The sequence below is a fragment of the Anser anser genome (genome assembly GCF_964211835.1).
Source record: "Anser anser genome assembly, chromosome: Z".
NCBI classification, from domain to species: Eukaryota; Metazoa; Chordata; class Aves; order Anseriformes; family Anatidae; genus Anser; species Anser anser.
Genome location: NC_139723.1, coordinates 646,074 through 668,623, shown reverse-complemented (window position 1 = coordinate 668,623; position 22,550 = coordinate 646,074). Strand labels below are relative to the sequence as shown.

The 22,550-nt window shown below is 47.2% G+C and overlaps 1 protein-coding gene across 6 annotated transcripts; it reads right to left on the bottom strand.

Annotated features, from left to right (window-relative positions):
* Nucleotides 1-10,312: 10,312 nt before the first annotated feature.
* On the bottom strand, nucleotides 10,313-22,532 carry ZBTB5 (zinc finger and BTB domain containing 5). Of its 6 annotated transcripts, none has more exons than XM_083817513.1 (2): nucleotides 22,371-22,532; nucleotides 10,313-13,572 (listed from the first exon to the last, which is right to left on the bottom strand). In XM_083817513.1, the coding sequence occupies exon 2, from the start codon at nucleotides 13,566-13,568 to the stop codon at nucleotides 11,544-11,546; it is 2,025 nt and encodes a 674-aa protein (XP_083673639.1). In that variant the 5' UTR covers nucleotides 13,569-13,572; nucleotides 22,371-22,532; the 3' UTR covers nucleotides 10,313-11,543. The 6 variants fall into 6 exon arrangements, with proteins under 6 accessions (XP_083673639.1, XP_083673637.1, XP_083673642.1 ...); XM_083817511.1 differs by having other exon boundaries at nucleotides 10,313-15,389; nucleotides 22,371-22,487; XM_083817516.1 differs by lacking the exon at nucleotides 22,371-22,532 and adding an exon at nucleotides 22,095-22,241.
* Nucleotides 22,533-22,550: the final 18 nt, after the last annotated feature.

Below are 22,550 nucleotides of genomic sequence, written 5' to 3'. Positions count from 1 at the left end.
AACAGGAAAGAGAGGTTATTAGGCAGAGGCCCCCTGCTGCCATCAAGGGAGCTGCTTCCAGCTCACTGCCAAGCATGCATTAAAAGACCTAGCTAAATGAGTGCCAATGCATGACTTTTCTGTTTTTTCAGGTGTGTAAAGATGAACAACGAAAGTCTTATATGGCTCCACGGGCATCTCCAGCTTTGCCATCTGTATCCATAGTTAAATCTGGGCATAGCTGCAGTTGCTGATCTTCGAAGTGGGTTGTGAACCAACCTCAGTTGTCCTTCCCGTTTTTTTCTATTTTATTTTTTTCAGACATGCAGTGATGCATGTTAATGCAAAGGAAAAAAGTCACAAGTCTCAGGAAAGGCTTTGGTGAGCACATTTCAGGGATGTGGAGGGGGTTTGCTCCCTCCTGTAGTCTGTCCCACTCACAGCTGGGGAGTGGAATGCACCTCTCCCGCACCTCTCCCGCTCTTCGTCCTGGTAACTTTCTGCTCAAGCTGATGAAAAACTCAGTGAGACGTGCTACTTACCATGCCCTCTCTGAGGAAAGCGTATCAAGGTGACACTGTTCCCATAAGAAAAAAGAAAGGTGGCTATGTCATTGTGTAACCGTGGAAGGAGGAGTTTAGCTTGTATTTAATCATTTCTCAAAAATGCCACTTTGAACGCGTGTGCATATTGGGTGCTCACTGGGGTGTTTGTTCCTTCGTTGCCCGCTGCCACCGTGGTACAGTGCCCGCTGTATGGGGCAGGAGCGGGGCGCACGTAGCATTAGGCTACTGAGTGCAGCGCATGCTTGCCAGTGGATGGATGCTGAGCTGCTCTGCAGAGCCTCCAAGGAGGCGCGTAGCAGGTGTGCCAATGTGAGCAGTGCAGGAAAACTGCTGCTGGCCTCTCCGAAATGAGTGGCTGAGCGGATCTGCAGACCGTTGGTGTGAGCACGGTTCCATGAAGTCATTAAAGGAGTTCAGTTTGTTAATGAATGTGCTTGCTGTGCAGCCTGACTTGTCCTCAGGGATGTTTGCAGTTGCACAGCGAAATGTAAATAAAGCCAAGTTATTCTTAGCATTTTTTGAAGTCCCTAATTCTAGGGAAATGTGAGCAGAGTAAATGTTACTTAAAACGCCAGTGTGACAAGCTGAAATTCTGACAAAGAACTAGGTACTAGTAAAATAATGTAAGGGAGCTGCTGTGAAAGAGCACGTGTTCTGGCTTCCTGACCTATCATGTGCAGCTTTGAATAGAGAGGCCTTTGTCCCACGGGGATTTTTTTGGTACTGAATTATGTACATCTTAATTTTTAGGTCACTGGGCTAAGGGAGAGCCTGAACAGCATTAGGCTGCATCAAGTTCCCACTGGCCGCTTTGGGAAGAGAGCACCGAGGGGCTTGCACCTCCAGGAGGATGCAGCACTGTGGGCTCCCGCAGCATGGAAGTGCGCTGGCCCGTGGCCTGCCAGAGCATCTGGGGGCCATCGCCACAGCCTGTCACACGGCACTGACTGTCAACATCCAACCTTTTCTGAGCACTTTAGACCAGTGGAATTTCCCCACCCTCCTGCGTGGGCAGCACTTGTGGAGTACTTCTGAAAAGGTCACTGCACAGCAAAGGACAAAAACGCTTCTAGCATTTTTTAGAATAAACGGTGAGGATTGGGTGTATAGGAATGCTGCATGTTGAAGCCGCCAGCAAAGAATGTTAAATGAGCACAGCAACGTCAGTTACAAAGTACAAGGTCTCCAGGTTTCTGCTGGGGCCCTACCAAGGATTTGCCCTGTCCCTAGTCTTGCAGCGACAGCACTGGTCACGTCTGCGAATTACAAATTTGTCTTCCCCATCTGTGAACACCTGTAGATGAAGGCAGCTCCATTTAAATTCTTTTCTGGTAATACCTTTACACACACACACACACACATATATATACATGTATGTATGTGAATGTCAGGGGGTGGTGGAGCCTCTGCAAGCACAGCCTGTGCTGGGGCTGAGGGGAGCAATTGGGCTTGCCTTGCGCTGCCTGGCAGCAGCTTGGCTGCTTGAGGAGCACGGGTTGGCCCTGTGGTGGTCCCGTCCCCTCCTGCTCTCCTGGCACCTGCAACGACCAGATGCAGGCGACAGCTCCGCCAGCAGTGATTTCTTCAGCGCCAGCACCTAGGCTGCTCGGCAGTCGTCTCCATTCTGCATTTCCTCAAAAGCTGAGATCGGAGAAGCTCTGTTGGCCTGGCTGGCACAGGAAACCCCCACTTGCTCCATGGCACTTCCCGTAAATGTGACCCAGGAGCTTGTGGCACTGGATTATCCATTTTCAGCCCAGAGTGAGCATGGTAAGAACTGGTGGCTTGCAGCTTGAGACAAGGTTGAGAAACTGTCCTCATCCCAAGGTGAAGCACACAGGAGCCTGCGCAGTGCGTGGGGATGCGTGCACACGCGCACCCTGTTTCCAGCCATGCAGGCTCCCGTGCTATCTCCTGGCCATTTCCTGTTGGAGTCCAATTCTCTGAGCAGGTTCTTTTAGATGATCTGAACAGTGAACCCTCCTTGTATAAAGTGGATTTTGTTTATTTATTTATTTATTTATAGGTCTTTTGTGTTTTGGGTGGGGTCACAACACACATGCAACACCCATCACAAGTCTCTGGGTGCTTACCATCACCATACTGGGCCTCCCCAGCCATCAGGAGGGTTGGAACCAGCCCAAGCCCGTTGCTGTCACCAAAGCTCTGTTATCTCATTGTTTGGTGTTCACACGCTGCAACAGGCTGAGCCAGGTGTGTCCCCCCGTGCTGGCCAGGCTTGCTCAGGAGGAGGTCTGAGCTCCTTTAATAAGGCCCAGGGTGAACAGTGACACAAGCAGCTAATCTGCTCAGCTGAGTACTCTGTGTTTCGACAAGGGCTCCCCTGTCCCCTGGTGTGGAGATTAGCTCACTGTCTCTGCAGACCACCGTGGTCCATCAGCACATTGCCTTTGCCCATCACCTTCGAGCCTTTGTCTTGGCAGGGGTTTGTTGGTGGGCCCCAGCAGCGGCAGCAGGAGGTGGCACGGCCTGTGCATGCCTGAGCACGGGCTCAGTGTGGGCCCTGGCTTGTGCCCCCATGCCTACCATGCACACAGCACTGTAGCCTGGTGAATGACCTTGGGCTCAGTGATAGAAAGGCCCTCTTCTACTTCAGGGAGCCGTATTTTATGTAGTCCCACCAAACGCAATTCTTCAGCAAGACAACAGTGTGAAAACCCTTCTGAGCCAACTCTGCTGCTGGTCCCTCGCCCTGTGTCGTCCACCAGCTGGATCAGCATTTGTCCCGTGTGCCTCACGGGCATCCTCTGGCCAGCTCCATCCCTGCCCACACCGCAGCTGAGCCAGTAAGAAACCCTGCTCCTGCGCTGCCCACCGCCTCTCCTGCTGTGGCATTGCGTGGCTGCACGGAGCTGCCAGCAAGTGCCTCACCCCAGAGCAGGAAACAGCCTTCCTCCTACTGCCCGAGGGCATGCTGCAGGACCAGGCAAGAGCAACTCCTGTCTGCAAGAAACATGCTGAAAAAGACTGCACATGTAACAGAAAGCCTTGACTGCCGGAAGGAGGTGTCACAAGTGCTTTTCTGAAATCCCACGCCAGGGAGAGGGAGAGGGGGTGGCAATGTGGAAGAGGAATGCTCCGTGCTTGCACCCCAAGTGCCTGTTTGCAAGGCTCCCAGGTAGTGCTGCCAACAACTGAGGTACGGTTTGGTGCTCCCAGTGCCTGCAGGTCAGGAGGGGGAAGAGCTGCACGCACCCCCGGCAGGTGGTTGCCATCACAGCCCTGCCAGAGCCCCTTGCACGTTGTGATGAGCTGCCAGCTCCACTGCACGGGCAAGAGAGGAGGGTAAAACATGAGGCGTGCAGCGAGGACGTGCTGCGGGCGCCAGCAAGAGCCTGGAGCCATGCTGGAACGGTGGTGCTCTGTCCAGCAGTGCTCTGTCTGGGTGTACAATGACGCTTGGAGAAAAAGTCCAGGATGGGAGCAAACCATAATGTGCCCCAACTGCTCAATTTACTCTTTGTTATTGTTCAGCTCTGGAAGGATTCTGGCAAGGGTGAATAGAAGTTCTCAAGTCTGTCTCTCTGAAAGCAGCAGTGTGCTGTTTTCTCCAACTTTCATCCTGTATAAAAGCAGAGCAGGGTGCTGCATAATAGTACAAAACATTTCTTGAGAATGAGAAAGGAGGGGAGAAAGGCAGCTGGCAGTGTGCTAAGCCTGCCTGTAAAAAAAAAGCACACACGAGAAAGAGAAAAGCCTGTGCTTGGAAATTCTTTTAAGTTCACCTCGTGTGTCCTGTACTGCTTGTTCTGTCCTACGGAAAGTATTCTCCATGCTGAATTCTGTACTTAATTTTCTCTTGATGCTTAATGAACCATACTCTGACAGCAATAAAAGCTATAGGAAGGTGTTCATTAATTAGTTATCAATGCTGGCTAGAGTTAAAGGCCTGTACTTCATGCCTCAGAGGGTATCTGACATATTCATCAATACAGTTTGATTCACAAGCCTTACATATTACTACATACCTGCCCACCAGAACCAGAAAGTATTTGGGAAGCTTCTAACAAGACCTCTGCTGACCAAGGAACGGTTTGTAGCTGTGGGGATAAATAGGAAGGAAATGGGCTTCTAAGCGTTTTAATTGGCTGGAAAGTTTCCAAATGACATAGCAGAAATCAACAGGATTTACTTTGATGCTGAAAACCTTTGATTTATTAAACAGTCAAAAGTCAGATTAGTTTGTTGTTCTGTACAATTTCTGAGACCTTTATAAATATGCTGATACTGGTGCAGTTCTTGTAACACTGAAGGATGCTGACTAAGTATTCAAAAGGTTATTGTGACCCCTCTAATGATATGAGAAATACTTAAGTGTAAGTGAACTGCTATCCAAGCACTTCTATTAGATTCCCCAAATGTATTAAGAAATACACATGAACTTGCAAATAAGACTACCTGAGTGATACAAGCACATTTCAGGTATTGTGTCTTGGAATTTCTTCAAGAGCAGCACCTTCTGCAGTTGTGGATCACTTTGTTGTGCCAGCCATTGAAATTGTCAGGTTTTTCTTACATACATACCTCATTCTTCCAGACTCCCTGTGATATCAGAAAGAAAACACTGTTCCTTGGGAGAAATTCATTTTATGCAAGAGTAACTGGTTTAGCAAACATCTTGTTCAAAGACAAGATTGAAAGTGTTTTCACCAATCACTCCAACTGTGTTAAAAACAAACAAAAACCCTCAAAGGTTATAACACTGCTTTAAATCAAACAAACAAGTAAGATGTACTTGAATTTTTCTGAAGGGAAGTAGCACCTTGCAGGAACTGCTACTGCAGGTGTGCTGGCAGCATCTCTTTCTTTCGTTGATGATATTACTGTTGTTTCAATAACAGCCTTAATTACAAGCTCTAATGAACAATATATTCTACCAGAAACAATTTAAAAAGTAATTGTACAGGCTTTTATAATTATTTTTTTGCTAAGAATAAGTGTTTCTTGTTCAAGACTGGCATAAAGAGTAGGCAATCACTTGAGATGCCTTTTAAGTGGCCTGTTTTGGTGGTTATTTGGCTGATGGTAGTGATGTAAAACAAGGAGACTCCCACTAGCTCTGCTGAAGAGGAAACAGGATTTCACACTAGCACAGTGATTTCCACGTTCATCAGCCAAATGAGTCTAGAGGAACAGAGCCTGGACCACTGGAGCACAGCAAGGAACAGGCAGAGAAAAGCAGTCACCCTGGAGAAGCAACTGGTGGCTGTGAAGCTGTGTCACGTTTGTTATTTTCAGCAGTCTGCAAGGGTCAGGTGCAACCACATAACACAAAAGCAGTGAAGGCAGTAAAACCAAGCACGTAAGTGAGAGTAACTGCTGTGCTAGAGAACCTCTGAAGTACATACTGATGTTTAAATGACCACTGCCAGGGACAGCCCCTTGTCTTTGACTGCTTGAATAGAGGAATTCATTTTTTGGCATGACAATGTTTTACGGGGTTGAAGTGTGAACAGGAGATACTGGCGGACAAATTCAGTGAGATCAAGGAACTCTGTGGAAGTCTTCTAGGTAAGACCTAGCCAACTGAATGTGTGTCCTCCAGTGGCCACTGACAGAGACAAGCATAATATCATAGTAAGCACCAGACTGAACTTATTTGCATGTATTATGAAGAAAAATTAAGAGAACAATATAGTATTTAAAGACTGCTTTTTTGCTTTATTTAAGTGTTTACACCACTGCCTATTCAAGACATGAATTGTGCTATTATACATAGTTTAGTCTCCTCAGCATTAATACATTTTTTGAAGCAAGCTACCAAACCAGCCTTCATTCGATTATATTCAGATACCTTAGCTGTCTTCTGCTGTAAAATCGGAAAGGCCAGTGTTGGGCATTCAAATGTTTTTATAAAAAATAATCCTGACATTACCCAGACACTTACTCATGGTCCCTTGCCAAGAGGGGATTCCAAGAGGGAGCTCATCCAGCTGAAAAATGTGATTAATCTCTGTACAAAAGCAGGAATACTTCCAGAATCCAAAGGCTTTCCAGACATCCTTTGGCCAGGCTCCGTTTTGGGAGGGAGATCCAGGCAATGGACCATTTCCCATCAATGCTGTGGCAGAAGCATGAATCCCTGCACGTGGTTCAGGCAGCAGTAGGGCATTGAAAATGATTTGCAGGGGACATCCTTAAGTTTACCTCTGGAGCACAGAGGTAGCCAGAAGGCAACACGCCATATAGCTACAGTGGCTCCATGCTCAACCACCCCCAGTGTGATCACAGCTTCTACGGTGAAGTGCAGTCACACTCTGCCAGTTCAGAATAGTTCCTAAAGTGCTGATCATAGATTCATAAAATTATTCAGGTTGGAAAAGACTGCTAAGATCATCACGTACAACTGTTAACCTAGCACCACATCTACGTTATCTTCTGACTACTTTCAGGGATGCTGACGCAACCGCTTATTGGGCAGCCTGTTCCAATGCCGCATAACCCTTTCAGTAAAGAAATTTTTCCTAGTATCTGACCTAAAGCTCTCCTGGCACAGCTTGTGGCCATTTCCTCTTGTTCTATCACTTGTTGCTTGGCAGACTAGCCCCCACCCTGCAACAACCTCCTCTGAGGTACTTATGGAGAGTGAAAAGGTCTCCCCTGAGCCTCCTTTTCTCCAAGCTAAACAGCTGCAGCTCCCTCAGCTGCTCCTCGCAAGTCTTGTTCTCCAGAGCCTTCACCAGCCTCGCTGCCCTTCTCTGGGCACCCTTCAGCACCTCGATGCCCCTCTTGTGGGCAGGGGGGCCCAAACTGAACTCAGCCTTCCAGGTGCAGCCTCACCAGAGCTGAGTACAGGGCGACAAACACTTCCCTGGTCCTGCTGGCCGTGCTGTTTCCGATACAGGCCAGGATGCTGTTGGCCTTCTTGGCCACCTGAGCACACCGCTGGCTCCTTGTTCAGATGTCTGTCAACCCATACCCCCGGTCCCTTTCTGCCAGGCAGCTCTCCAGCCACTCTTCCCCCAGCCTGTACCACTGCACGGGGACGATAACGACTCAGGTGCAGGACCGGGCACTGGCCTTGTTGAAGCCCATACAGCTGGCCAGGGCCCATCGACCCAGCCTATCCAGACCCCTCTGCAGAGCCTCCCTGCCCTCATGCAGAGCGATATTCCCACCCGACTTGGTGTCGCCTGCAAACTTGCTGAGGATGCACTCGACCCCCCTGTCCAGATCACTGAAAAAGACGTTAAACAAAACTGGCCCCGGGACTGAGCCCTGGGGGGGGGACACCGCTCGTGCCCGGCCTCCAGCCGGATTTAACTCCATTCGCCCCAACGCTCTGGGCCTGGCCACCCTGCCTGGTTTTTTACCCAGCAAAGCTTACGCCCGTCCGAGCCACGAGCAGCCGGTTTGTGCAGAAGAATGCTGGGGAAGAGCGTCCCAAGCTTTACTCAGGTGTAGGCAGGCAACATCCACAGCCTTTCCCCCATCCCTCAAGGGGCTCACCTTGTCACAGAAGGAAATCGGGTTCATCCGGCCGGCCCTCCCTTTCATCAGGCCACGCTCATTGGGCCTGATCACCCGGCTGTCCCGTACGTGCTGCACCATGGACTCACGGTGATCTGCTCCGTCAGCTCCCCTTGGCACCGCCGCCAGTCAGACGGTCAGGCCCGTAGGTCCCCGGGTCCTCCTTACAGCCCTTCTTGTAGATGGGCGCCACGTGTGCTAGGCTCCAGTCAGCTGGGACCTCACCTGACAGCCAGAACTGCTAATATATGACAGAAAGTGGCTCGGTGAGCACTTCTGCCAGCGCCCTCCATACCCCTGGTGGATCCCATCTGACCCCAAAATAGGACAAAGTCCTTCAAGACTTTATTGGCTCAAATACTGCCCTGCTTCTTGTGGATTAGATACTGAATGTCCTCTCAAAAGTGGTGAAACCCCAGCATAGTGGAGGCCTGCCACAAGCAGTACTATGCACTTTGCCTCATCTGACGAACATGTCTGTGCGCCCACATCTCAATTTCGCACTGCAAAGTGAGACAAAGAACTCAAACAGCAAACACATAAAAATTACCTGCTTAGTCAGTTAATTATGTTGTTGGCAAATACACCACAATAAAAAGCAAATCAGGTCAAAATACAGCAGCACAAAAAAATATTTTCAGATGTTTCAAAATGCTAGTTCACTGACATCTTCACAAGAGATCTCACCCTAGGGTCTGTAAAGTTTAGTTTTCAACACATGTCAGGGTGATAAAGCTCTTTGGCAATTTTATCATGTTTTGAGATGAGCTACTTCTCATTTTACAGTAAGGGACAGCTAAGTGGAGCTGTCATTCTAAGGTACTGCGTCACACTGGAAGACTAGGAAGGCAACAAGTCAGCCACAAGTTCCTGGATTTGCAGCATGCTCCTCCAAAAGCACTGGATGTCAATGAAAATAGAAAATCAAAGTTGCTACTTACAAGGACGATGCAAGTTTAGTTTTTTTCTTTAAGAAAGGAGAGGAGTCCTCCCACACAAGGTCTCGTATTTCACAACAACATGAAAATTTATTATAAAAGTACAGATTTTAAAAAAGTACAGTTTAATACGTTTACCTGATCACATTAGTTTTTAATTAATCTCCATACCCACACAGCTGCTTTATTCCTACATGCTGTAGGATTTCAGATGCATTGTAGGAAACATACAGAAAATGTATATTAAAAAAAATCTAGTTTTTAACAGAATGGTAGAAATGCAAGAAAGATGAAACAACCAGCCAGAATGCTACCTAGAAGGCAAGACATCAACAAGAATATACTGAAGTACAAAATATTGTATTTTATTCATGTTTTAGTGAGATTATTTAGTATCCCTCAATGCCTTCAGTCCCCCAATATCAAAATGGTTATAAAAAAAAGTGGCATACCCTAAAGCTTTTTAAAAATGTCACATTGTTTTAATTCTTTAAAAATCAAGAGCTACAAATATGACCATTAAATAAAGAATTTTTAACCTTTTAAAGGAATCAATCCAATCACTCGTGTTTCTATGTTCCTGTTTACCTTGGATGCTCAAGGTGCAAGTGACACATTGACAGACATTTGCCAATTTTCTTTTCAGCACGGAGAGGTGTAACTAGACATTTCTTCATTAGCTGACTACTGTTTCACATAAAGCCAGGTACAGAAAGCTTTTTATGTTTCCTTTGGTCTGACAATGAATGTTTGGTTTGTAATCTTCAACAGTGTTCACAGTTCATCCTGATAAATGACCTACGGGACTGTGTATTAGGATATTTTCTGTTTACCAAAACACAAGACCAAGATGTTTAAGATTAACTACTAGGAACACAAACTCCTTAAAACTGCTGAGTATCATCACACAGGATATCTTGGCTATATAGAATCAAAACAAGTTTGCAAATTGTTTTTGTATTAACAGAGAGCAGTTGCTCTGTGACTTAAATGCCAGGAAACATCAATCATCTGTCTCTCCAGAGCAGTATGGATGTGCTGAAGCCCTGACCCAGCTTCGATAGAACAACATTTATCAGCAGAAGCACTGCAAATGTAGAAACCCGGCATTCTGAAAGCTGGGAGTTCACATGCATCTAACAAAGAAAACAAGACACTGCAAATACTGTTAGTTACAATGGTATCAAAGAAGAGGAAATTAAAAAGATGTACGCTGTTCTCTCAAAGAACAAAGATCACTGAATTTCTGCTTTACAAAGTGTGCAGTGCTATTTTTTTAATTAAATTTATGCTATTTTTTTTTTTTACTTTATGTAGAAAGGTACATTTATGACACTACTTTAAACAAAAGGATTGGATTTGTTTACTACACTTTACATAGAAACATAAATAAATATGGCAAACAAGGACCATTCCTGACTCCTCTGATGTAAGAAACAATCCATAATTGTGAGGGAAAGTAAGTGTACGGAGGAGAAAATTAAAGCCTGAAGAGAAGAGTACCAGAAAAGAACAACGTGCTTATGCAGTAAAGTGGATCAGACTGACTATCGGCATGTCTGGGAATAGCAAGAGACTATCTTAAACACTAAAAAAATGCCATCACAAATTCTCTCTCTCAGTCAAAATAACAAAACAGACAAAGACAAGCTCTTTTCAGACTTTTGTGTATATGGAATTTTAAGATAGGAAATACAAATTGGTTAAGATACTGCTAAGAATAGCACAAACAAGAAACAGTACTTCACTTATCACTTAATACAAGTTTCTTCTACAGAGAAAAAAAAATCAATGAAACATCCAGATCTTGCTGTATTCCAAGTATATATACAAGTGCTAGTCCAAAAGTTACTTGTCTTGGATTTAATTTAAGCACCTTCATTACACAGTGTTCTTTACTACAAAACAAGCAAACATACATTCAGAACCCTAAAACTATTTTATAATTAGCATATTTTAAAGCATTTTATGTCAGACAGGTGCATCCAAAGTTGTTTTTCTTCTAAAGATACGCAATCTGCAGTAAACAGCTCTTTGCATTACCGTTCACACACAATGCAGCAACTTGATTTTTGCAGGTTATTTATTTAAATGTTTTCACTTTTACAAAATACTTCAGGAAAAAAAAAAAACACACAAGAAATTTGCACTTCAGTTTCTCGTTCTTGAAACGTGTTACTTCATGAGATCACTCTCACTCAATCCTGACCCCTCTGCCATGCAAAGGAACCTAGTTTTAGGGGCTGTATCCCTGTAAGCCCCAGGCTTGCACGTACATAACAGTAACATTTCACACATCTACAGACTGCGTAGTGCTGACTTCCGAGGACCACAAAGTTCTTCACTAACAGTTGCTTAAGCCTCACAACACCCCTGTGAGGTAGGTATGTTATTATCCCCAATTTACAGAACCAAGACTTTTGTGTGTGGCACAACCACACACAAGCGTTCACGGATCTATGAGAGCAGCTTCTTAGCTTGAGCAAAATAGTGTTAAAGTTCCTGCAGTGCTTCAGAGAGTTAAAGAGTTTGTACTGGCACTCTCGTTCAGGCTGGGGGGTGGAAACGGTTAAAGCAAAGTGCTAGGTAGGTTGCTGCTCTGCCACCTCAGACAGGTTGTTTTGGAATGTTTGTACAGGTGGCTGGACTGGCTGAATCGTTTGCCACACTTCAGACAGGCGTAAGGCTTTTCTCCTGTGTGCACACGGATGTGTTTCTTACAGTCTGTTAAGGTCAAAAAAGTCTTGCAGCAGATCTTGCATGCATATTTGCGCGCGCCTTCTACAACCAAGACGTTGTGCTCGGATAAGGCTTTCTTACATTTTGAAAGAACATCTGCAGACGCCCTTGTCAGCTGTGGTGGACCGGGCTGCGAAGGATGCCCATTATCAAAAGAAGTGGTCCCATTCATGATCAACTGGGAACCGGATGAGTTATCCTGCAGCTGGGAGCTCCTGACAGAGGTCACGACAGGCATTTTGGGGGCTATGCGGCGGTAGCCAGGAAAGCTGCTGGCTCCCCCTCTTACAGAGCCTATCATTGCTCTTGAGAGGGAATGGAGGCCCAAGCCCGACCGTGGAAAGTCCATGCCAAACTGTTCTGCAGCCCGGTACCCCGAAGTCTGCACACAGGGAAGACCCATCACATCCTGCATTGGTCTAACAAAATGAGAGTCTGCAGGCTCACTGAAAGGATTCTCAACATGAGAGACCGTGGCAGATGAATGACCACTAGCAGGCCCTGATTCTGGGCTCATCAGGTAAGAGGCATCGCTGTCCATTCTGCAGTCACTTGTTGTGTTTGGAATGTTGTCATCGTTATTTTGACTAGCACCATAGCTGCCACCCCTGCTTTTATTCAGAAAATTCGAGATACTGAAAGATGACTTGTGTTCCAGGTTGTTTGACACCTCCATAATATGGATATCTCCCACCCTATCAGTACTAGACTGCGGGTCAGAAAAGCTACGATCGCTGCTCTCAGGACTTAGCTCTATCTTCTCTGCGCTGACAACTCCTCCTTCCACTTCAACAGACTCGCTGCCTTCTGCCTGGGACGTGACATCGCTCACCTCATCCTGAGGCTCTGGCGAGCTCAAGGGCTCAGATTTAACCACCACCCTCATGTGCTCCTTTTCGTTTAAACTGACCTCTGGATTGTCACACGGGAAGTTGTTCTTCTCAGATGCAGCCTCCTGGTCGAAGCTGGTTTCCACTTGCGTTGCCTGGGATGCCATGGACATCTGTGGAATGTTTCCTCCACCGTTGTCAGACTGGCTGGGCACTTGAGTATCTTCCTGAGCACTGAAAGACTGATCAAACATAATAGTACTGTCCTCCTGGTTATCAGTGATGGCATCAGCCTTTGAGTTGTCCACAATCTTCAGTGAATCCGCTGAAAAGAAATCCTCCCGTGAATGAACTACTGACTGCCCACTCTCTGGAGTCACATCAGAAACAGACTCATCTATGGCAGGCCTCATTCGCTGCCTGGCCCGGTCTTCTGAAGACTGCTTACGCTTGTGGAGACGGCGAATCGGAAAAGTAGTGCGCTGTTCTATGTTACTTCTCATCGTGGAGCTCATTGTGTTTGGCTGCTCCTCTGAGCTCTGACTGGAATTTAAGGCAGAGCTCACAATACTCAGCCCAAGCTGCTGGAGCATGAAAGACCGCTGCATGCGTGCATTTTGCTCTTGAACTCTATCAGTCGGTGGAGACATTGGCAGTGTCCTGGTAGTAAGGTAGTGTTTGCATGCTTTGACGACAGAGTTCAAATGTAAGTGAGATGCAGCCAGCAAGACATCCATAACATTGCTCTCTCCAAGCATTAGTGTGGAAGTGTACATCATGTCTATGAGAGCAGCAAAAGCTTCTGCTGTCACCACTTCACTATCCAGCTGAATCATATTCATGGTTTGATCTCCTTCTGCTACAGTAAAGAGAGCTCGGAAATGCGTGCTACACGCTGCCAAAACGGAGCGGTGGGCTTTGAAATGCCTGTTTCCCACTACAATGACACAGTCGCAAAGTTGGCCATGCAGCCTCTGGTAGTTGAGCTGCTGAAAGATTTGCTCAAAGTGTCCTGGAAAATCCATGATCCTATAAAACAAAGCAGAAGAAACTATATAATATTAAAAATGGATGCGGTTCTACTTAGACCACAGTGAGACTGCGTTTAAAAAGGAAGGATGATGGCTAAAACACAGACGAACAATAACTAGATCTTAACTCACCACTGCTGCACTCTGACTGTATGAGAACTAGCAATCTTGCAAAGAGCACAAGGGAAAAAAAAAACTGATTCTGTCATGGAGGTGGCCTGGTACAACAGCGACCTAAGCAACAGACTTGTCACAGGCAGCTCCGCTGCAAACTGAATAATGCAGGTCATTCTACCTCTGTTAATTTCTGTCCAAACTAAAACATACTCCATAGTAAAACATCAGATCCTGGTTATATTAAAAAAATAAAAACGGAAACAACAAAAAGTAATTGTGAAGAATCCACTGGAAGCTTTGTTAAATTGCTTGTGGTATTAGATAAACTCCCACTGAAGTCTGAACTTTAATGCCAGTCTCATTCAATCCAGCTCTTGCCTTCTGCAAACGACTTTCTGCAGTTTCTCACCTACTGCACTGAGCCATCGATCACATACCCGCTTTTCACACGGACACTCAGAAGAGGCAAGACACTCCTGCACTGGAACAAGTGGTCAGTTGTTATCTCAGACTGCAACCTTTATCTATCAGAAGTGTAACGCAATTTTCATATCCACTATAGCATATAAACTGGGAGGCACTCCTTTCTTCTTTCTAGGAAATACATAAAATGGTACTAAGACAGAAAAGTTTAGCAGACATTAAGAGCTGCCTCTATACTCACAATTTCTTACGAACCTTCTTGGTCCATAAAGAAATTATAAAGAGCTTCGTATAAAACGATGCACTACTCAAGACAACTAGACAAACTCAAGGGTGGTTTTTTTCAGAAGTTTCCAGCAACCAAACATAAATAAAATCTTAGTACTCACCGTAAGACTAATGAGGTGTCACCTCTACTTTTCTCATAAGAAATCAAAGAAGTGTGAAATTTGGGGAAAGGAAAGGTTGCTTGGAGGGAGGGGATGTACGTCCATCTACACACATACTCGTGTTAACGTTTGTTTTTCAATATCAATACCGAAGTATCATGGGGCACAACTGTAAAGCAGCTACAATAAAAGGTCACACAGAATTATTCTTTTGAAAAAGGGTCAAATATGAGTCTACTAGTACAGAAATTTTGTCCTCAAATTTACATGTTTACTTCACTTATCGCACAAGTTGTGAACAAACCATGTGCTGCATGTGCATATGAGCAGTCATGACTAGTACAAATAACGTGCATGAAGAGTTTCTGATAGACACATCCTATCAGTAAAGAGAAGTAAAGTCTGCCTAGAAATAACGTTTCTATTTGAAACTCATCTCCACAGGTGGTTTACTTTACACAATGACTTTGCTTGGAAGCTACGTGGAGGCTGGAGACAGTACCTGCAAAGTACACACACTCGTTCGGAGAAAAACTGGCAGCATTTGGTAACATGGATGTTAATTACTTTGCAGTTTTGTTCACCTGGATATACAGTAACCTTTTACCTCCAAATCAGTGCGTTGTGCAGCCTTCTACATAACATAGCGTACTGCATACCATTAACTTGGAAGGACCAGCAGAAAAAGCAGCATCTCAGAAATGCAAAGCCCACCTCCAGAGATCCTAGGCATGAGGCAGCAGCAGGTGACCACGAAGGCTGTCTGAGGATGGAGAAGCATGTGGGCCCTGAGCAGCCTGAAGCTCTGTGCTCTCCTTGCTGCTAGGCAAAAAGCAATAAGCAAGGCAGGGCAGATACGGGACTACTACTCTTGAGACACGTACTGCTGTAAAAAAAACATGTTGGCAAAGGTCAAGAAGGTATGCAATACACAAAAGGTCTCGACCGATGGGTCTACATTTGTGTAACCAGGCAGCTACGCAATGAGGAAGACCTGTGGGCTTCCAGCAGCAGCTCAGATGCAACTTTGATGCAGATACTCTCCATCGTCAGCCTGTCACGAGGCTACTACAGATGTTAGCATGTGACAGCAGGTACCATTTTCTGATTCAGATTTATGAAATCCCTTAGAGGCGATCTGGATGAAGAAAGGGACCTGCTCAAGTATGCGGATTTTGCTGCACACAGGCTGACACTGGGCTCTATCGAATGAAGGGAATCAGTAATGGAGTAGGCCAAGAGACCCGAATCCAAGGCAGAAGAGGTGGCAAACTAATATAAAAGGACAAAGACTACAACCGTTGGCTGACACAAAATCTGACCACGTACCCCCTGTCCGCTCCAGCTGCCAGGCTGCAGAAGAGCTGCACGAGGCAGCTCCCAAGGCAAGGCGCTGCTGCCTCCCACTTCTCCAAGGAGCACAACACACACTTTGCAGGTGCTAGCTTCAGAAACATTTCACCACATAGTGCACTGGACTAACAGCCCTCTCCTCGTCAAAAGCATACAGATTCACAAAGAACCGGAGTTTATGTAAACACCAAAAAAACCAAAACTTCTGCTGACAAGAATCCGAGGCAGTTGAGAAGCATTTGCCTCAACCTTTAATTGGTTCCTGGCTATTTTGAAAGCAGTAAGAAATTGCACTCTAAGCCTTCCAGCAATGCCGAGGGTCCAGTTTTTAGTGCATCACGAATCCCCTAATTTGGCAACACACTACCTATGATGCATGAATGCGTGAAATATGCACTGTAATAAGATTCAATTAAGTAATGCGTCACAGTTCCAATCATCTCTACAGATGGAGATATAACAGAAAAGTATGAAAGCAAACTTGTTTTTAAGAAACAGAAATACAGGTAATAGGTGGTTTTATTTACATTCCACTACGAACGCATATTTGAGAGTAAAACAGGACATTTTCAAGTAAACAAAAAAAAAATAAGGACAGACAATCTTTGGAATTGCACAGTTTTTATTTCTGCACGCTTCCTCTCAGAGAAGTGCAACGCAAGGGAAAGTGAAGAAATCCTTCCTAGTGGTTACAGAATGACATGGAACAATAGGACCAGTAGACCCTGAATCCCAGCAACCTCAGGCAGCAGGACAAAAGGATCACAAGGAGACTGAAGAGCCACAAGTCCCAGCAGGAAGTATTTGTAATTTGGTAGAGGTCAGGGCTGCTCTGTGACCAGTGCTGCTACATAGATAGCTGCCTGCCTTTCCAGCTTGTGCACGTCTAGTTAAACAAATGCCTTCCTTTGTTTCACCAACCACAGCACACGGACTTCCTCCTCCGTAAGGAAAACTCCCCTCCAGCCAGGCTTCTCTGGAAAGCTGAAAAGGGACTGCAAAACAAGTTCTTGTTTGTCTCTATTTGCTGGGCTCTGAGATGAGCCAGGTGTTATCTCTGGCATAACACGCTGTCCTTGGCTTCAAGGGACTTAAAAAATAAGATTTAGGGAGAATTTAGGGAGAGGAGGAAAAGCAGACAGGGAGGCCTAGGAGTTGCCACGAGCGCCAAAGAAACTCTTTCTTTCCCTCCCTTTGCACTACCGTCTCTGCAGTATGTTCCCCTGGGAGGGACCTTTATGTGGGACAGCTTTGCTCTCGACTCACTCCCCACTCAGGAGCAGCAGCTCTAAGGCTATGCAGTTTCACATCCCAGGCTGACCTGCACCGTGAACGGTGCTGCAGTCTACAGGCAAAGACACCGAGAACACCCGGCATCTACTGAAGGAGGACAAGGAGGGGATGGATCTCTTTTTCCTACAGGCTGTACCTGAGCAGTAGTATTAATCGCAAGTATTTAAAAAAATACAACAGCGCTGAACCGTAACTACCACCACCTACAAAGGCAGCCAAGGCAGGAGAGCTTTACTGTGCCGCATCTGCAGCTGAGCACAGAATTGTTCTACCTGCACATCTGCTCCAGAGGCACACAAAGTGCAAGGCCCAGCATCAGCTGCTTCGGCTGCAAAGGGTCATCAGGAGCGAAGCCATACCCAGGCAGCTGAGCACTGCCCATTCTCTGCACGCTACCTCAGGTCATTTTACAGTGCTTCAGGCACTATAAAGCAGATCAAATACCGAGAGCTTGTGTACTGCCCAAAACAAAACAGTTCCAGGAGGCAGTGTCCTTCAACAGACTATGCAACAAGGCATGCTAACCCATGCAGTGGAGACTGGTTAGAAGAACAAACGCAGGACAGGATTCCACATCAGTAGAGAGGTAGAGCTGGACTCCAGAAAGGAAGATGGTCCCTTCTGCCCTGGCAGCAACATGTACCTGAGCATCAGGTAACAGGCAAGACCTTCTGTTTTTGATCAGTGGTCAAAAAATGGATTTCAAAATTCAGAAAGGGTTCTTGCTTAAAGTCACCGAGGAATGCCTGAAGCCTGGGTGTACCTGGGACAAGACAACCACCAGTTCTGCTTCAAGTAACACTAATGTGGCTTGGTATTTCACATTTACTACACCGCAAAGGCTGAAGTCCTCAGACCACAATCAAGAAACACAGAGTAGCTGAGATCTTGTACGTGACTCGCTTGAAAACCAGAAAGCTAGATTTGAGTTGTATACTACATACAATCCACATATGGTATTAGGTGAGGTATCAGTTACTTCAGGTCACTAATTATATTCAAAGCATCTAAGTCAGTGTCAAGAAATTTCCGAATGGCCTATATCTAGACACACCCCCTTAGTTTGTCTTTCTTTTCCTGGCTCAGCAACAGCTCAACTTTCAGGAATAGCTGGCCAAAAAGACTCCCCCGAAACAGTCATGTGCTGCATACCCTCATCACTTCCCTTAGAACAAGCCAAAGTCTCAAAGTCTCGACACGTCTCGACGACCGAGTCACGTACACCACCAAGTGCTGTGCAAATGCCTACCTGGCTGAAGAACACAGGTGCTTCCAGCTGTGGGGGGTGGTTTCAGCAGCCAGCTTCGGCAGCCTTCATGAAGCTCACAGACCACTTCCACTCGACTTTCTGGGTACCCAGGGAACTTGGATTAATGCTTTGCTAAATCACACCGTCACTGGGCCTCGGATTAGGCATCACAGAATGGTTTGGGTTGGAAGGGACCTTAAAGATCATCCAGTTTCAGCCCCCTGCCATGGGCAGGGACACCACCCCCTAGACCAGGTTGCTCTAAGACCCATCCTGCCTGGCCTTGGGCACTGCCAGGGATGGGGCATCCACAGCTTCTCTGGGCAGCCTGTGCCAGTGCCTTACCCTCCTCTGAGTGAAGAACTTCCTCCTAGTCTCTGATCTAAATCTCTGCACTTTTAGTTTAAAACCATTCCCCCCTTGTCTGCCCAAGCAAAAGCTGCTATCTGTTTTATAAGCCCCCTGTAGATACTGAAAGGCTGCAATAAGATCACCCCGGAGCCTTCACATGTCCAGGCTGAACAACCCCAAACCCCTCAGCCTGCCTTCATAGGAGAGGTGCTCCAGCCCTTCATCACCTCTGTGGCCCTCCTCTGGACTCACTCTCATACTTCTGTGTCCTCCTTGTGCTGGGGGCCCCAGAGCTGAGCGCAGGGCTCCGGGTGGGGTCTCACGAGAGCAGAGCAGAGGGGGACAATCCCCTCCCTCGCCCTGCTGGCCACGCTGCTCTTGGTGCAGCCCAGGCTACGGGTGGCTTTTTGGGCTGCAAGCACACGTTGCTGGCTCATGGTGAGGTTCTTGTCCACCAACACCCCCAGGTCCTTCTCCTCAGGGCTGCTCGCGATCCATTCTCTGCCCAGCCTGTATTTGTGCTTGGGATTGCCCCAGCCCAGACGCAGGACCTCGATATATATAGCTGAAAGATGCTACTGAACAGTGCCCAGAAACTTGGGTTTTCCTCATAAAATAAACAAAGGACAATGTAGTAGTTGTACCTCAAAGCCCATTCCCAAAAACCTATATTTGATTGAATGCGATATCATAAGCACCAAGACTGCGGGAATCCCTGGAAAACAGCCAACACTTGAAAGTTTGTCAATATGGTATTAATAACTCTTGACCAATTAGCCATAATTATGTTTTACAAAACACTACAATAAACTCATACTGCATTTAACCATTGTATTAGAAATAACACATTTCTTAAAAAGCTTCACTGAACTCTGAAATACACATTGTATAATATCCTTTCTACTGTCTTTTTTTTTAATAGGCTATCTAGATGGGAGTAGGGTAGAGGCAGGCAGAAAGGAAGCCTTAATGTTCTTTCACATTTTGAGCAAGTTTTATGACTTTGAAAAATGCACACTAGCAACATTTTCAGACTGAGTAAAAGGTGGATTTTTAGTTAACACTAGTTTAAATGATTTGTGGTTGCCCCATACCAGTGAAACAATGAAATAGCAGTGCTACGTTGCCTTTACATACACTTCCATATGGTGAATGCCAGCCATGAAAGGCATTCTTCATGCGTCCATGAAACGTCACAGAGAACATCAGCAACGAGCAACTCTGACTGTTGCTTGAGCATAGAGCACCACATCCGAGGCGATTGCTTCGCCAGGTTTTATAGAGAGTTCAACTCAGAGCATTTCTCTCCCCGTTGTCAGGGAATGCGGCTTACAGCTTGTCTACGAATCAGAAAGGATAAACTGCGCTGCAAAACCTGCTGCTGACTGCACCAGCCCTCCAGGGAAGAGTGAGAGGTTATTATATAACTTAGTACTCTTTCATCTCCTGAAAGGTACTGGAAATAGGTAGTCCAAGCCATGGCAGCACCAACCCATTAATAAAGAGTAACAGCACAGTCTGTCCGCTGCTAAGAGCATCTTTAAGAGGACCAACTGGAAGCCTCCAAAGAATGGATAAATGTATCTTGGACGCTCCTGGTTATCTGGAGAAACTAACGTCACCTTGATGGCAGCACATGTGGCTATTCAACTGCTTCCTCAGGTTTTTGTTCCCCACATGTCAGCCCCGTGGCGCATCTCTTGGTCTCTAGATCCTGCAGCACGGTATCATACCTCACAGCAAGGCACACAGTAAGAGCCCGGCACGCAGCAGCCCTGTGCTCTGATGTGCCGTCTCACCCAGTCACCGGGTTGTTTCCCAGGAATCAATAAAGAAGAGGAGAATTAGATCATGGACTTTACTTGTGGTCTTAGGAAGCTAGAAAACCATCTCGGTATGAGAAAACAACCGTTGCCAAGAACACAGAAGTTTTTTAGGCATGACACAGTGACACAACTGAACAAATCTCTTCCAGTAATACCACTATTGGATTTATTCAGAAACAGAGCAGCAGGGACGGCTGCTACACAAAACTGACAATAAAGCCATTTAAAGGCAAGGAAAGTTAAACTGCATTCAACAAGAGTTGATCTGAATTCTTGCTGTGATCTGTTAACGTGATCTATTATCACGTTATCAGTGCAGGAAGCATTCCTTCTGAATTCGTGATACTAAGGCAGTATTTATCAGTGGCCTTCCTCTCAGAAGAACAGCCTCTGAAGAGTAAACTGAGTTGACAGCTTCTCTGTTTATGAATTCCCCCCAGTTCACACCTCAAATTACAAATAATATGGAGAACTGAAGAGGTGCACAGAAACACCCAAATGGAAAGAGGAGGCACAGACACCTCAGCATCAGCATGATGTCTGCTTGGTCAATATGGCAAGAATTTATACATCTAGCTCTTCAACTTCACTATTTACTGGAGGATCACGGATTTTACACAAACCCTGTCCAAATACCTTCCTCAGTGATTCTGAAGCTGAAGAGGTGGGAGGGGACACCACCAGGGCAGCTGGCCTACAACAACTGAAGGGATATTCCATACCACGTGGTGTCACGCTCAGCAATAAAAGGTGGGGAAGGGGAACGAGATGGGGGGCCCTTGTTATGAAGACATCTGTTGTCGCACAGAACTGCTACGGATATTGAGGCCCTGCTTCCTGGGACATGGACAAACGTTCCTTGTTGGTGGGAACTAAGAGTAATTTTTTTTTCTCTCTCTGTGTGCTTCCACACAGCCTTTGCCTGTTTTGATTTTTTTTTCTCTTCCTTTTAATTAAATTATCCTTACCTCAACCTGTGAGTTTTTTTTTTCTTTTCTTTCCAGTATGCTTTCTTCTCCCAAACCTCTTTTGAAGAAGGGGGGGGGGGGAGAGAGTTTGCGGCAGAGTCTGGCTGCCCAGACGGGTAAAACCACCACAATTAGTACATTATATCTTCAACCCATGCAAGTATCTGCCTCCACACGGCCAGTGCAATGGACGACCGCGGTATTTCACCCAGGAGCAGCTGAGCTGCGTGCTCCTGCTCTTCAGAAACTCGCTTCAGAGAACGAATGCTCTGCACTGGGCCGTTCCACGCTCAGGCACAAGTCCGCACGGACGCTCTGCGGGGTTCTGTAAATTTCAGCGCGTACGCCGAGGGGGTAAAACGGGCGCATTTCGTCAATCGCCGTTAAAAAAAGTCGCGATCCAAAGCCGCAACTTACAGCGGCCTCGTACGCGCGCTGCAATCACCGAGCTCCTTCCGAGCGGTTCCAGAAGGGCCGGGGGACGCCTGGTCGGTCCCGAGGCGGGACAAGGGCTCCCGGTCCCGCCGACACCGGCACCAGCGCGGACCTACCTTCTTCCCGAGGCCGCTGCGGCGGCGGCGGGGCGAGCGGGAGGCGGCCCGGCAGCACGGCGCGGCCGGGCCCGGCCGGGGGCAGGAGCGGGGGGGGGGGCCCGCAGCGGGGCCGCTCTCGGTGCGCGCCGCGCCGCCGCCCCTGCGCCGCCCGCCGGGGGGGGGGGGGAGGGGGGTGCGGGGCCGGCCCCTCCCGGCCGCCGTCGCCGCGCACGTCACGTGACGTCACGGCCCCGCCCCGCCGCCCGCGGCCCCCCCACCCCCCGGCCCGCTCACCTGCGGTCCCCGCCCGCGGGCCTCGGCGGAGGGGGGGAGGCGGCGGCTGGGCAGGGCCAGGCCGGGCAGGGCCGGGCAGGGCCGGGCAGCTGCGGTGGCGGCCGCTCCTCGGCCCCGCGGCCCCGTCCCCGCGGGTCGGCTCCGCCCCGCCTGCCGTACGCTGCGGCGGCCGCGCGGCCG

What these genes read in the sequence shown, in the direction of transcription:
- ZBTB5 (XM_083817513.1), bottom strand. Translation starts at nt 13,568, where the DNA reads ATGGATTTTCCAGGACACTTTGAGCAAATCTTTCAGCAGCTCAACTAC.